The 14,846-nt window shown below is 44.7% G+C and overlaps 2 protein-coding genes across 3 annotated transcripts; both read left to right on the top strand.

The window, feature by feature from the left end:
- Window positions 1-13: 13 nt before the first annotated feature.
- On the top strand, window positions 14-6,321 carry LOC106608639 (tRNA methyltransferase 10 homolog A). The gene is made up of 7 exons (XM_014206709.2): window positions 14-458; window positions 2,974-3,139; window positions 3,368-3,439; window positions 3,558-3,632; window positions 3,852-4,001; window positions 4,228-4,333; window positions 5,742-6,321. The coding sequence occupies exons 1-7, from the start codon at window positions 286-288 to the stop codon at window positions 5,975-5,977; spliced, it is 978 nt and encodes a 325-aa protein (XP_014062184.2). The 5' UTR covers window positions 14-285; the 3' UTR covers window positions 5,978-6,321.
- A 215-nt stretch (window positions 6,322-6,536) lies between these two features.
- On the top strand, window positions 6,537-13,765 carry spata6l (spermatogenesis associated 6-like). 2 transcript variants are annotated; one of them, XM_014206708.2, is made up of 11 exons: window positions 6,537-6,731; window positions 7,234-7,371; window positions 7,692-7,740; window positions 8,013-8,054; window positions 8,533-8,657; window positions 9,502-9,597; window positions 9,850-10,071; window positions 11,846-12,099; window positions 12,239-12,332; window positions 13,023-13,121; window positions 13,398-13,765. In XM_014206708.2, exons 1-10 carry the CDS (start codon window positions 6,684-6,686, stop codon window positions 13,092-13,094), a joined length of 1,140 nt encoding a protein of 379 aa, XP_014062183.2. In that variant the 5' UTR covers window positions 6,537-6,683; the 3' UTR covers window positions 13,095-13,121; window positions 13,398-13,765. The 2 variants fall into 2 exon arrangements, with proteins under 2 accessions (XP_014062183.2, XP_045577556.1); XM_045721600.1 differs by having other exon boundaries at window positions 7,675-7,740.
- Window positions 13,766-14,846: the final 1,081 nt, after the last annotated feature.

Here is a 14,846-nt window from a genome sequence, read left to right as displayed (position 1 = left end):
ATAAATTGTGCGACTGTGCAGTGTTTGCAGAAGAGGACATATTGTGGGACAACGGAAAAAGGTACATGTGGAATGGCCAGACTGACAGGGAACATTTAGCCGATGTATTATGTTTTTAGAGGGTACTTAAAAAAAAATTAAATGCATTAGTTAGCGAATGTGTGTGTGAATTATTATATGCATGTGGTTGGTAAGCGTTACTTTCCCAGTAGTACGTGCATTTGAACACTACCTAGTAGTAGCGACAACCAGGCTGTTTGCAACAGAAGCAAAAACACACGACCAATGTCCAGCGAATATTTAACACCGTCAAAGGAGAAGAATGATGTTGCCAGTGCCACTGAGAATAAGGAGGGACAGAGCAGTGCTTATAAAAAAGAAACCGAGACTCTCTCAAAAAAACAGAGGAAGAAGCTTATGAGGCACCAGAAATGGGAAGAGGAGAGGAATCTTCGCAAGTAAGTAGCTAACTTGGTATACGTTAGTTACTGTTTAAGTATTAAGTAATGTTTTCAATGAAAACTTCCCCCATGCATTCACTTAGTCTACTTCTTTGTGACTATGTACATATTGACAAATTATTGACTTAACAGTAAGACATCATCATACTGCTTACAAACAACAACAGAATTCAACTCTACATAGATTGCCACTATTGACTTATGGGAAGTTGTGCCTTGAAGCATGCACACATGATACATTTTAATGTTGATTTTCGTAAGCAGGAAGTGCCTTGTTGTGTATGATCATGTCATATTGAAATTGTCACAGAAATTTGCATCCTGTAGCACAAACTCCAAAATGTTCTGGGACATTGTAAAGTCCATGGAGAATAAGAGCACCTCCTCCCAGCTGCCCACTGCACTGAGGCTAGGAAACACTGTCACCACCGATTTAAATTCACGATAATTGAGAAATTCAATAAGCAATTTTCTACGGCTGGTCATGCTTTCCACCTGGCTACCCCTACCCCGGTCAACAGCTCTGCACCCCCCACAGCAACTTGCCCAAGCCTCCCCATTTCTCCTTCACCCAAATCCAGATAGCTGATGTTCTGAAAGAGCGGCAAAATCTGGACCCCTATAAATCAGCTGGGCTAGACAATCTGGACCCTCTCTTTCTAAAACTATCTGCCGCAATTGTTGCAACCCCTATTACTAGCCTGTTCAACCTTTTTCGTATTGTCTGAGATCCCCAAAGATTGGAAAGCTGCCACGGTCATCCCCCTCTTCAAAAGGGGAGACACTCTGGACCCAAACTGTTACAGACCTATATCTATCCTACCCTGCCTTTCTAAGGTCTTTGAAAGCCAAGTTAACAAACAGATCACCGACCACATCGAATCCCACCGTACCTTTTCGCTATGCAATCTGGATTCCGAGCTGGTCATGGGTGCACCTCAGCCACACCCAAGGTCCTAAACGATATCATAACCGCCATCGATAAAAGACCATACTGTGCAGCTGTATTCATCGACCTGGCCAAGGCTTTCGACTCTGTCAATCACCACATTCTTATCGGCAGACTCAACAGCCTTGGTTTCTCAAATGACTGCCTCGCCTGGTTCACCAACTACTTCTCTGACAGAGTTCAGTGTGTCAAATCGGAGGGCCTGTTGTCCGGACCCCTGGCAGTCTCTATGGGGGTGCCACAGGGTTCAATTCTCGGGCCGACTCTCTTCTCTGTATACATCAATGATGTTGCTCTTGCTGCTGGTGATTCTCTGATCCACCTCTACGCAGACGACACCATTCTGTATACTTCTAGCCCCTCTTTGGACACTGTGTTAACTAACCTCCAGACGAGCTTCAATGCCATACAACTCTCCTTCCGTGGCCTCCAACTGCTCTTAAATGCAAGCTAAACTAAATGCATGCTCTTCAACCGATCGCTGCCTGCACCGTCCAGCAATTACAAATACCTATGTGTCTGGTTAGACTGTAAACTCTCCTTCCAGACTCACATTAAGCATCTCCAATCCAAAATGAAATCTAGAATCGGTTTCCTATTTCGCAACAAAGCATCCTTCACTCATGCTGCCAAACATACCCTCGTAAAACTGACTATCCTACCGATCCTTGACTTCGGCGATGTCATTTATCACTGTGCCATCCGTTTTGCCACCAAAGCCCATATACTATCCACCAAAGCCCAATATACTATCCACCACTGCGACCTGTATGCTCTCGTTGGCTGGCCCTCGCTTCATATTCGTCGCCAAACCCACTGGCTCCAGGTCATCTAGAAGTTGTTGCTAGGTAAAGCCCCGCCTTATCTCAGCTCACTGGTCACCATAGCAGCACCCACCCGTAGCACGCGCTCCAGCAGGTATATCTCACTGGTCATCCCCAAAGCCAATTCCTCCTTTGGCCGCCTTTCCTTCTAGTTCTCTGCTGCCAATGACTGGAACGAATTGCAAAAATCACTGAATCTGGAGACACTGAATCTGAATCTCCCTCACTAATTTTGAGCATCAGCTGTCAGAGCAGCTCACAGATCATTGCACTTGTACATAGCCCATCTGTAAATAGCCTATCCAACTACCTCATCCCCATATTGTTTTTTTGTTGTTGCTCCTTTGCACCCCAGTATCTCTACTTGCACATTCATCTTCTGCACATCTATCACTCCAGTGTTTAATTGCTAAATTGTAATTACTTCGCCACTACGGCCTATTTATTGCCTTACCTCCCTTATCTCACCTCATTTGCACACACTGTATATAGATTTTTTTCTATTGTGTTATTGACTGTACGTTTGTTTATTCCATGTGTAACTCTGTGTTGTTTGTGTCACACTGCTTTTGCTTTATCTTGGCCAGGTCGCAGTTGTAAATGAGAACTTGTTCTCAACTGGCCTACCTAGTTAAATAAAGGTGAAATAAATTAAATTAAAAAAAATATTGTCTGACCTTTTATAGTGTCATGAAATCCTTACATTTGACTAACTTTTTGTTTGTGGTGTGCTTCCCAGGCAGAAGCGGAAGGAGAAGAGGCAGAAGAGGAGCCTTGAGAGGAAGAACCAGGGGGAGGAGGGAGGGGAGTTTGTGGGCCGGAAGCGTTTGAGGAAAGAGGTGACGACCAGTAGCCCCCTGAGACTGGTGATAGACTGCAGCTTCGACAACCTCATGATGTTTAAGGTAGGTCGGTAGGCTGTCATGGCCCCCGTGGTCAGTCGGGCACAACATTGTGGAATGTTCAGATAGAAAAAAATAATGTAGAACAGACATTCATCTCAGACATGTAGAGTAACGAATCAAGTCAACTCTATTTATGGCATTTCTGTTTGTCTGCAACGTTCCGTGTAAATACAAGAAAGGCACGGTATTGAATCCTGTGTTTGTGTTTGTATTGTCTCCCCTGTGTAGGATGTGAGGAAGCTCCATAAACAAATCCAGAGATGTTATTCAGTTAACAGACGAGCGGTGCACCCTGTTCAGGTCAGCCTACCTGCCCCACTGGACATCATCCCCATCCCCTGCAGCATCATCCATCAACCTCCACTGAAGTCAAGTGATTCAAGACTGAAGTGGTGTTTTTTCTCTCTTCTTCTCCCAGTTTTATTTAACCAGCCTTGGTGGACAGCTGAAGCAAAACATGGATAAGACTGATGAAGGATGGGTTAACTGGAAGGTGAGTGTACAAAGTCTGTTAGTTTGAATACGCACACGGGTCAATGCATGTTGAAATGACCTTGGGAAATACAGAGCGGTGTGTTTCCGGGTGGTTAAAGAGAGCTGTAGCTGGACGAAGAGTAATGTGTCATTAGGCCATAGGACTTTTATAGGTGAAGAGGGAAAGGCTGCAAATTACATTACCACCTGGTACCTTCTGTGCGTGTGTCCGGAGCAGGATATAACGGTGAAAACAGAGGCGTACCATGAGGTGGTGGCCAAGGAGGAGCTAGTGTACTTGACCTCTGACTCTCCCAATGTGCTGACAGAGCTGGATGAAACCAAGGCCTATGTCATCGGAGGCCTGGTGGACCACAACCACCACAAGGTCAGTACCACAGAATTGCCTACAATATTTGAAGGTGACTATATGGTCGATTGCCACAGGACAGCAAAAATATTTTTTTTATCTAACAGATTGGGTGTGTTGACCAGGAAGTCAGACATCCAATTCCAAATCGACCCCCTACCCCTAGACACTTCACGTAGATCTGAGCCCTCTTCAGGTCCCATGTTTGTCAGTTGTTGGTCTGACCTTTAACCTTGTCCTGTAGGGCGTCACCTTTAAACGGGCTCAGGAGCTGGGGATCGACCACGCACAGCTCCCACTGAACAGCTTTGTCAAGATGAACAGCCGCAAAGTGCTGGCGGTCAACCACGGTGAGGAACTATCCTAATTATTTACACCTCAAGATATGACACCAACTCCATTTACTGTGGCCTATTCATGTAGTTTTGACCCTTATCAAATGATTTTTAAAAAGCATTAGTGTCCACTACATGACCAAAAGTATGTGGACACGTGCTCATCGAACATCTCATTCCAAAATCATGGGCACTAATATGGAGTTGGTCCCCCCCTTTGCTGCTGTAACAGCCTCCACTCTTCTGGGAAGGCTTTCCACTAGATGTTGGAACATTGCTGCGGAGACTTTCTTCCATTCAGCCACAAGAGCATTAGTGAGGTCGGGCACTGATGTTGGTCGATTAGGCCTGGCTCGTAGTCTGCTTTCCAATTCATCCCAAAGGTGTTCGATTGGGTTGAGGTCAGGGCTCTGTGCAGGCCAGTCAAATTCTTCCATACCGATCTCAACAAACCAGTTCTGTATGGACCTCGCTTTGTGCACGGGGGTATTGTCATGCTGAAACAGGAAAGGGCCTTCCCCAAACTGTTGCCACAAAGTTGGAAGTATAGAATCGTCTAGAATTTCATTGTATGCTGTAGTGTTAAGATTTCCCTTCACTGGAACTAAGGGGCCTAGCCCAAACCATGAAAAACACCCCCAGACCATTATTCCTCCTCCACCAAACTTTACAGTTGGCACTATGCATTCAGGCAGGTAGCGTTATCCTGGCATTCACCAAACCCTGATTGGTCCGTAGGACTGCCAGATGGTGAAGTGTGATTCATCACTCCAGAGAACGCGTTTCCACTGCTCCAGAGATCAACAGCGGCGAGCCTTACGCCACTCCAGCCGACGCTTGGCATTGCACATGGTGAAGTTAGGCTTGGAAACCCATTTCATAAAGCTCCCAACTAGCAGTTATTGTGGTGACGTTGCTTCCAGAGGAAGTTTGGATCTCTGTAGTGAGTGTTGCAACTAAGGACAGAGGATTTTTACGCGCTTCAGCACTCAGTGATCCCATTCTGTGAGCTTGCATGCCTACCAGTTCGCGGCTGAGCTGTTGTTGCTCTTAGACGTTTCCACTTCAATAACAGCGCTTACAGTTGACCGGGTCGGCCCTAGCAGGGCAAAAATTTGACGAACTGACTTGTTGGAAAGGTGGCATCCTATGACGGTGCCATGTTGAATGTCACAGCTCTTCAATAAGGTCATTCTACCGCCAATGTTTGTCTATGGTGATTGTATGGCTGTGTGCTCGATTTTAGACACGTCAATAACGGGTGTGGCTGAAGTAGCCAAATCCACTTATTTGAAGGGTTGTCCACATACTTTTGTATATGAAGTGTATGTGATAGAATTAATGTGCTCAGGATTTTTTTTATGTTAATTTATGAATTTCTAAGTGTGTGTGTGTGTGTGTGTGTGTGTGTTACCTGGCACAGTGTTTGAGATCATGCTGGTGTACCTGGAGAAGGGGAACTGGCAGGAGGCCTTCTTCACTGTCTTGCCTCTAAGGAAAGGGGCCATGCCCCTGGGCCAGGAGGGCACAGCCACAGAGGAGGAGGAGGAGGAGGAGGAGGAGGAGGAGGAGGAGGAGGAGGAGGAATCTGACAGAGACTCAGACACAGCAGAGACAGTCACACCGACCACAATGGGCAACAAACAGGACCAGCAGTAGAACGTACAGGGAGGACAGGACACACTGCAGTCGGAAGACTCCCCTAAAGAAGAGTGCAGCATAGCTGTGTCCTAATATGAATTATTGATTGCAAAATGGTTGATTTTAGTGAGTTTTTTTATTTATTTTTTTGCAGAATTATAGATCCTTTTTAGTCAATGTTTTGTTTATCAAATTTCTTTTTTCGGCTTTATTTAATGGAAGATATTTTACTTGGAGTGCTTATATTAAGTGAACAAGTCGTACACATCTGCAGTTCTATGTTCTACCTTATAACCTGTTGTTGGTGCTCTGCAGCAAGCCTTGTATTGTTTCATTAAAAAGTAAAAACATTTTTACTTACACAGCAGACTGGTATTACTGGAATAAAAATAGTCTCCATATGTAAAAATGACTATTCTTACACAGGTCAGTCCCTGGATGGGAGACCAGATGCTGCTGGAAGTGGTGTTGGAGGATCTGAAAATATCCCAATATAAAAAAAAGAGTTAAAATAAAACGTTTGGTGATTCTACAGGAGAATCACTGCTCTAGTAGTATACAGTAGTGCCTACTACCCTCTTGTGGCCGAGGAAAGATAATACACCTAAAATAATTAGGTTGAAACCGGAAGTTTCAGACGCCATGGAAACACATGACGCTGACCTGTGGTGCTAAATTAACAGCTAGCTAGCATCAAACGAATAGCTAGCTACTGGTGAAATTAATGTATCGGAAACCAATGAAAGTGGTAGTTGACTTACAGTTTAGAGCGGTAAGACATTTTTGTTAATGCAACCAGCTAGTTACCTGATTCCCAGGCAGTAGTTTACTTGTGAAGCGTCGTGTACAGTGGTGCATAAACATTAGCTTTCTTGAGACTAAACTCAAATGTCTCTGTTCCAACACATGCATATCTAGCTAACTTTAGTTTGTAAGCTTTCATGCAAGATATATATATATATATATATATACACATAACAGTAATGACATTCGGTGATATACTTGTGGGATGCACCCAGTGTGTTTGATTTTTCCAGGCTATATAATTTTGATTTGCAGTTATGTAGCCTTGAGTGTATTGGTACTACTACTGCCTGTGCTATGAGACCAGGGCTTTCTTGGCACCACAGATGGTCATCATCATTGGAGAATTGTTGGTTCAAGGACCAATTTGGATCTTCCTTTTCAATTGCTACATTAAACATGGTGACCATGTATCTGCAAAGCCGGTGTCGTTCATCATGACACCATAACCAGTTTTCATTACATTTCAGGTATCATGCCCTGGTGTGCATTTGCCAGCCAAGGATGACATCTACCTCAGTGTGTGCTTCATGAGCCAATACCGCAAGTCGGAGTGTCTCCCCCCTGTCTTCCCTCTCCTGTTTCGAGAGAAGATGAGATTTGAGAAAGTGGGTTAATGCGACGTGTCTCTTCCTGGTGATTCTAAACCAAGTATGGCCTAACCCCTCTCCTGACGAGCTATCAGGAGTGCAGACTTTTGTTCTACCCCAGCTCTTGCACAGTATAAACTAATCAGCTTTTCATCTGGGGGCTTGATTTGTTGACTTTGAGCAGGGCTGGAACAAAAGCCAAAATGCCCTGTAGCTCTCTTGGATGCCAGGAGGTTGGCACCATGCAGCGGTTCTATAAACTAGTAACAGATCCATTCTAAAATGGGAATGAACTAGATTTTCTAGATGAGATTTGTTCAGTTTCTGTTCCCATCCAGGTGTTCCACTATGCGGTTGACCCAGGAGATGTTGCAGAGATGTTGGAATGTATGTTATATTTTATATATCTGGAGGCTGGTGGGGGGAGCTATAGGAGGACGGGTTCATTGCAATGGCTGGAATGGAATAAATGGAACGGTATCAAACAGAAACCACGTTTGACTCTGTTCCATGAATTCCATTCCAGCCATTACGATGAGCCCGTCCTCCTATAGCTCCTACCACCAGCCTCCGCTGCTGTAGGCCTATTTGATAAATTTTGCTACTACAATGTTGTATGCTCATATTCAACGATGGTGTTTGCTTATTTTTCCTCCCAGATGAAACGGTCAAAGTTGAGTTGGTACAGTTGATCCCCCCAGGTGCAGTAATCTTCAAAATGTTTAGAAATGACTTTGGTCCAAGTTTGTAAGCTAAGTGTTTAACTTTAACATGATACAGACACAGTCTTATACAGTGGTCCCCACCCCAGTCATCATGTACCCCCAACAGTACACATGTTTATTGAGGACCCAGACAAAAAAAACAGTTAATTTAACCTCAATGAGTTAATTCAGGTGTTTTTTGTCCGGGGCTACAACAAAAATGTGTGCGGTTCGGGGTACTAGAGGACCGGAGTTGGGAACCACTGGCCTAATACACCATAAGCAAGTTGATCATATCATAATATGCCATGTAGCAGCTGCTTTTATCCAAAACAACTTGCAGTACATTGGGCGCATACATTTTAGTATACGTGACCCCTGCAAGAAATTAACCCATGATCTTTGCGGTGTGTTCTTACTAACTAACTGAGCCACACAGGACTGCAGTGATTGACCTCTGTGTGCTTTGCTGCAGTGGGGGAGGCCCTGGCCTGCTTTGAGGAAGACGCCAGACGCTTCCTATTTCCAGAGCCCAAATTGGTTCCATCCTTCTCTGGAGTGGACAGAGAGGTTCTCATGACACGCTCCATTAGCTTCCCTGTAAGTAGGAGAGAGCTTACACCATCACTATGGAGAACCAGGCTGTAGTCCTGTTTCAGTGAGATGTATGAGACGGCGATGTTTCACTAGACACTGATTGATAGGTCCGATTAGGACAATACAGAGGCTGCGTACCTGCACAGAGAGGATACAATTTACGTTGATGCATTAAGCTGCTCTTCTAACTAGTGGATTGGTGTCAAGGGAATTATTTTATCCCCATGATAATAATTAACCAATAAGCCTTGACTAATTCCCAAGGTTTGTAAGACAATGGGTTAATAATTAGGCAAGGACTCAGCTTTCTGCAAAAGGTCTGTACAGTTTATTCAGAGAACGTTCTGTCCAACATTAACAAAGAAGTTCATTTTATCCTCTCTCTCCGCTAATGCACACACCTCCATACCAACAGTAGATAACCTACGCACACACATACACACAAACAATAGGTGAACAGTATGCCTCCCTTGACTTCCCACCACTGTTAATCACTATCCAGCACTGCCTGTTCTTTTCCCCCGAGATTACTGAGACCTTGAAGGCTACTCCCGGTCTCTACGCACACACACACACACACACACACACACACACACACACACACACACACACACACACACGTCTACGGTTCCCTTAGGCCCACTAATCACACACACACATTTCTCTCCCTTCTGGGTCTCTACTAGACCTTATGGAACTAACGTTCAGTACTTGAATTATTCATTACCCATGCTACATAACTACTAATTAATAATGGATTATTGATTCATTTACCTTTATTAGATAATTCTCTTATCAATTGGGCCAGTATCCATTCAAATGATCCGCTCTCTCTCATCTTCCCCAGGGCATTGCTCCAAGGTTAGAGTTCTCCACCAGAACAACCATCAGTGAGTGCTCTGCGAACGCCGAGGTCAACAGCACCCATCTCAGGTCTCCAATGGTAATGCTTTCAGTTTACGTCATTAGCGCTCTCCATAGACTTCCACTTAATGTTAATGTTTCTCTATTAGCTTGTTCCCAGATATTTTGGTGCTTTCGTAACTCCTATGGTCACCATGATATGGGATCAGGCTAACCCATTGTAGGCCAATGTGCAGGACTTTTTTTCAACCTCTTATTCCCTTTGGACCAAGGGTCAAGATTGAGAAACACTGAGCATATGGAATAATACTTTGCTCATTCACTCATTCAGTCACAGAGGACAGTGGTGCCAAAGAAACGCACTAAAAGGTTGCGAAAGGGACACCGGAGAGGAGATTGGGACGGTGCCCGGCGGGCACCAGTGATGCCCAGATCACGCTCCCTCTCCCCGTGCAAAGCCAGCCAGATGGACGGTTGTCATGGAAACATGGGGCGGCTGGCACAGCTCAGTTTGGGTTCCAGCTGGGATATAGATGAGTTTTTACTCCGTCATGTAAGTATATTTTACTTCTAGTGGTGTGAGCTGTCATGGTGACAAATGACAGTATGACATCTGCTATGTCATGACAGCGAGTCAGCAACAAGTTCATACATAGTTGTATTGATGTGTGCATGTTATATTATTTTGTGTGTGTGTGTATCAAATTGTATTAGTCACACGCGCCGAATACAACAGATGTAGACCTTAGTGAAATGCTTACTTAGGAGCCCCTAACCAACAATGCAATTAAAAAAAATAGGGATAAGAATAAAAGTGACAAGTAATTAAAGAGCAGCAGTAAAATAACAGTAGCGAGACTATACACAGGGGAGTACCGGTACAGAGTCAATGTGCTGGGGCACCGGTTAGTTGAGCTAATATGTACATCTGGGTAGAGTTATTAAAGTGACTATGCGTAGATGATAACAACAGAGAGTGGCATCGGTGTAAAGGGAGGGGGGTAATGTAAATAGTCTGGGTAGCCATTTGATTAGGTGATCAGGAGTCTTATGGCTTTGGGGTTGAAGCTGTTTAGAAGCCTCTTGGACATAGACTTGGCTCTCCGGTACCGCTTTCCGTGAGGTAGCAGAGAGAACAGTCTATGACTAGAGTGGCTGGAGTCTTTGACAATTTTTAGGGCCTTCCTCTGACACCGCCTGGTACAGAGGTCCTGGGTGGCAGGAAGCTTGGCCCCAGTGATGTACTGGGCCGTATGCACTACCCTCTGTAGTGCCTTGCGGTAGGATGCTGACTAGTTGCCATACCATGCAGTGATGCAATCAGTCAGGATGCTCTCGATGGTGCAGCTGTAGAACCTTTTGAGGATCTGAGGACCCATGCCAAATCTTTTCAGTCTCCTGAGGGGGAATAGGTTTTGTCGTGCCCTCTTCACAACTGTCTTGGTGTGCTTGGACCATGTTAGTTTGTTGATGTGGACACCAAGGAACTTGAAGCTCTCAACTTGTTCCACTAAAGCCCGTCAATGAGAATGGTGGTGTGCTCGGTCCTCCTTTTCCTGTAGTCCACAATCATCTCCTTTGTCTTGATCACGTTGAGGGAGAGGTTGTTGTCCTGGCACCACACGGCCAGGTCTCTGACCTCCTCCATATAGGCTGTCTTGTCGGTGATCAGGCCTACCACTGTTGTGTCATCGGCAAACTTAATGATGGCGTTGGAGTCGTGCCTGGCTGCGCAGTCATGAGTGAACAGAGAGTACAGGAGGGGACTAAGCACGCACCCCTGAGGGGCCCCTGTGTTGAGGATTAGCGTGGCAGATGTGTTGTTACCTACCCTTACCACCTGGGGACGGCCCGTCAGGAAATCCAGGATTCAGTTGCAGAGGCAGATGTTGCGTGTGCGTGCCCATGAGTGTGTGTGTGTGTGTGCGTGTATGTGTGTGTGTGTGTATTAACGTATGGCATTATAGACAGCAGTTGGCAGAGAACAGCACTCTGTTATTTGAACTGAAGAATATTCCCAGGTGTGGTTTTATCCTTGACCCTACCCAGTCATGTGGTAATGATTCCCTGTACTGGGCATAACACTCTCATTGAGATGATGACTCACATTCAGTGGTGCAACTTTGTTGATGAAGGAAATAGGACATTGAACTCAACTCATCAATCCATCCACCTTTGGACACTAGCTCTAAATAAAACCAACCATTCATTCCGTTTGGAAAATGATAGGATCATTTCAGGCTTTGGACTCCCAACTGAATGAAATAGTTTTTATTGTATTTTACTGTTGTTTTTTTACCCCCCTCCTCTTCTCCTCCTGTCCTTAGAAAAGCGACCCCTGGCTTGGGACTGGACACTCCCCTACACCCCACCTCTCCCCTGTCATGGCCAGACCCACCCTGGCCAACGACTCCTCTCCTCGTCTCCCACGGTCCCTGTCCTCTGACACAGACAATCTCCTGGACTACCCACCAGGTCCAAGCCAACGGTGTTCCCTGGCTAACTTAGGGAGATCCTCCACCCCTACACCCAGCCATTCCATGCTTTGGCACTCCCACAGTGAAAGCTCGAGACAACACGGGTATGTCAAGCTTACTTGAATGATCTTGATGTAAGCTCTTGGCTCCTATAAGGTGCGTAATGCCATTGACAAATGTCCTCCATCTCAGTTGGTCCAGACCTGACCCTGTCCTGATCCTTGTCTCTATCTCTATGGACAGGTCACGCCCCAGCTCCCAGGGCATGTGGGAGGAGGTACAAGACCGCGTCCGAGGACTCCTTACCACCCCTAGAGCGGTGCACAGACTCACCCATGTGAGTAAGACACATGTCACGTTCATCTGCAGTGGGTGTGTTGGAAACCATAACAGCAATCACACCAGCAATTTAACCTTGACAAGATTGAACAATAACTTAAATTGACCAGTTACTACCGTTTCCTTGTCAGCTTCATTGAGCTTGCCTGGCACAATGGAAGCAATAGAATAGTTGTAAAATGGCCAACCCTGCCCAGCTGCCACTCCAGACAGACTAGAACAAATGCTAAAAGTAGAGCCTAGTATTTGAACCCAGGTCTGCAGTCATGCCTGATCCCTACGCTTTGTTTGGAAGCTAATGTTTTGACCATGTTATAACTTGCCTCATCCTCGGCTCGCATCACCCTCATTCCAAAAATAATTTTAGTATTAGCAATTCCCTAAAAGTTTTGTGACGCGTCTGGCTGCCGTAGATGGGGGAATAGACCAGATAGACATGCAGAATCGATCCATAGGGAACTGGAACTCCAGCAGAAAGTCATATGCAGACTCCACTTCTCTCTCTCTCTCTCTCTCTCTCGCTCGCTCACTCGCTCGCTCGCTCGCTCTCTTTCTCTTTCTCTCGATGTAGTAAGACAGGTCTGTTTTTTATTGTCAATGACAAGATATTGTATCATAAACCAACTGGGATTAAGCTAGTGATGTGTATTTGTGAGAACTCAGTGCTAATGTATTGGTTGGTCCTCAGGGGGCCACTGACTCCGAGATAGACGAGGTGCTAGCCCGGAGGTCCATCTCCCCTAACCGATGCCCACCCTAGGGAGTCAGTGGGGAACGGCCTGGGAAGGTAAGAGGGAATAGTCAGATAGCCTCGCTGCGCTGACGTGTCACACTGTATTCAAACAAATATCTTCTTCTTCCAAACATGAATTACCATGACAGTATTGTATCACAATTATGATAACACAGTATGATCCCCGGTATTGATCTGCATTGGTATTGATCAATATTTGAATACCTTTAGATTTGTGTATTGAATGACAGTAGAAGGCCCGTCTAGAAATATTTCAATCAAAGTTGACGTTCCAGGGATTTTGATTGGATTTACCTGCCTTATTTCCAGGGGTGCTGTTCACTCAACAACTTGAAGCTTTATCTTCTATACAACCAGTGAAGAAGCCAAAGTGTCCGGTTCATTTCGGCATTGATGTCATACGATAATAATGTCATAATTCACTCTGTGTGTGTGTTACGGTTAGATGAAATGAAGTATTAAGGCATACGGTGTCTATTGAAGAGAAGTGATTACCAGAATTCAAAGCATCTCATTATATTAACGCTAATGTTATTAGTACATTTTGTATGTTTATTTATGGTATTGAATTGAGGCAGAAACCATAGAAATGCATATCATTATAGTCGTGTTCTGAGGACATGGTCATTTTGTGTGAATAAAAACGTTTTGTGTTATCTAACAACAACAAAAATCAGGAATTTCTCACCCTATATTGAATGTACAGTATTTGAAAATATAAGCTATGGTACAGTAACATCATATTGTTACTCTTGGGTGTGTTCAGGAGAGTGAAACCTGCAGATAGAACTGTAACGTGTAGAGCAGGCTGGGTTGCCTATTCTCCATGACAAAGAAGAATATCTGCTCAACACAATGTACATCTATCTGAACGTTGTCATGTCGCACCTTCCTGAATGAGCCTCTGGCCTCTAGCCAGCAAACGGGCTGACTTTGTGGAGTCCTCGGGTGCGTCGGTGGAAAGACATTAAAGGGGAATTATGGGTAGGTCGGTAGTGCTCTTTATGCTCTAACATCTCTCAGGGGAAATAGCCGGTTAGGTGATTATATAGTACTGCACTGACTGGCTGCTTCAGGAACATTTTGTTTCATCACTGTACATCACTGCACATCCAAAGGTCAGGTGCTGGACAGGAACAAACAAGTAAATGAAAGCAGAAATGTCCACAACTCTAATTCTGCATTCTCAACCATTTCCAAAACCACTCAAAAAGAGAAACGCCCAAGTTATATTTTTCTTTATTAGCTTACATCTAGTACATGTTGATTCATATACTGAAGTCATTTGTGAACTGTACACACCTTACCCATCGATTGTTGATCTCATCATAATGTGCTTTTGAAATGTACAGAAGAACCTGATTCACAAGCTTTATTTTGAGCTACATCTGATCAATCAAATGTTAGTTACGTCGCCCTTGACTTGCTTTCCTATACTCATTAACTCACCAACTTGAGAGATGTTCTATAATAACATTGTCTACTACCTCAAACTAGGCAAGTCAGTTAAGAACAAATTCTTAATGACAATGACGGCCTACGGGGGAACAGTGGGTTAACTGCCTTGTTCAGGGGCAGAACGACAGATTTGTACCTTGTCAGCTCGGGGATTCAATTCAGCAACCTTTCGGTTACTGGCCCAACGCTCTAACCACTAGGCTACCTGCCGCCCCAAAGTAAGGCTACACAAAATAATGAATTTGTTGGGCCACACAAAGTTATTACATAATGAGCTGTTTGGAAGGCTTTGTATCTAAC

Source organism: Salmo salar, chromosome ssa07 (assembly GCF_905237065.1).
Source record: "Salmo salar chromosome ssa07, Ssal_v3.1, whole genome shotgun sequence".
NCBI lineage: Eukaryota > Metazoa > Chordata > Actinopteri > Salmoniformes > Salmonidae > Salmo > Salmo salar.
The sequence above is the reverse complement of the archived record's forward strand: the minus strand, read 5'-3'. Positions and strand labels throughout refer to the sequence as shown.

Excerpts from the sequence above, each read along its gene's own strand:
- LOC106608639 (XM_014206709.2), top strand. The coding sequence starts at position 286 with ATGTCCAGCGAATATTTAACACCGTCAAAGGAGAAGAATGATGTTGCC. Across the intron at positions 3,140-3,367 it reads ACAACCTCATGATGTTTAAG|GATGTGAGGAAGCTCCATAA; the intron begins GTAGGTCGGTAG and ends TCCCCTGTGTAG. Across the intron at positions 3,440-3,557 it reads GAGCGGTGCACCCTGTTCAG|TTTTATTTAACCAGCCTTGG; the intron begins GTCAGCCTACCT and ends TTCTTCTCCCAG.
- spata6l (XM_014206708.2), top strand. The coding sequence starts at position 6,684 with ATGTATCGGAAACCAATGAAAGTGGTAGTTGACTTACAGTTTAGAGCG. Across the intron at positions 12,100-12,238 it reads GAAAGCTCGAGACAACACGG|GTCACGCCCCAGCTCCCAGG; the intron begins GTATGTCAAGCT and ends CTCTATGGACAG. Across the intron at positions 12,333-13,022 it reads CGGTGCACAGACTCACCCAT|GGGGCCACTGACTCCGAGAT; the intron begins GTGAGTAAGACA and ends GTTGGTCCTCAG.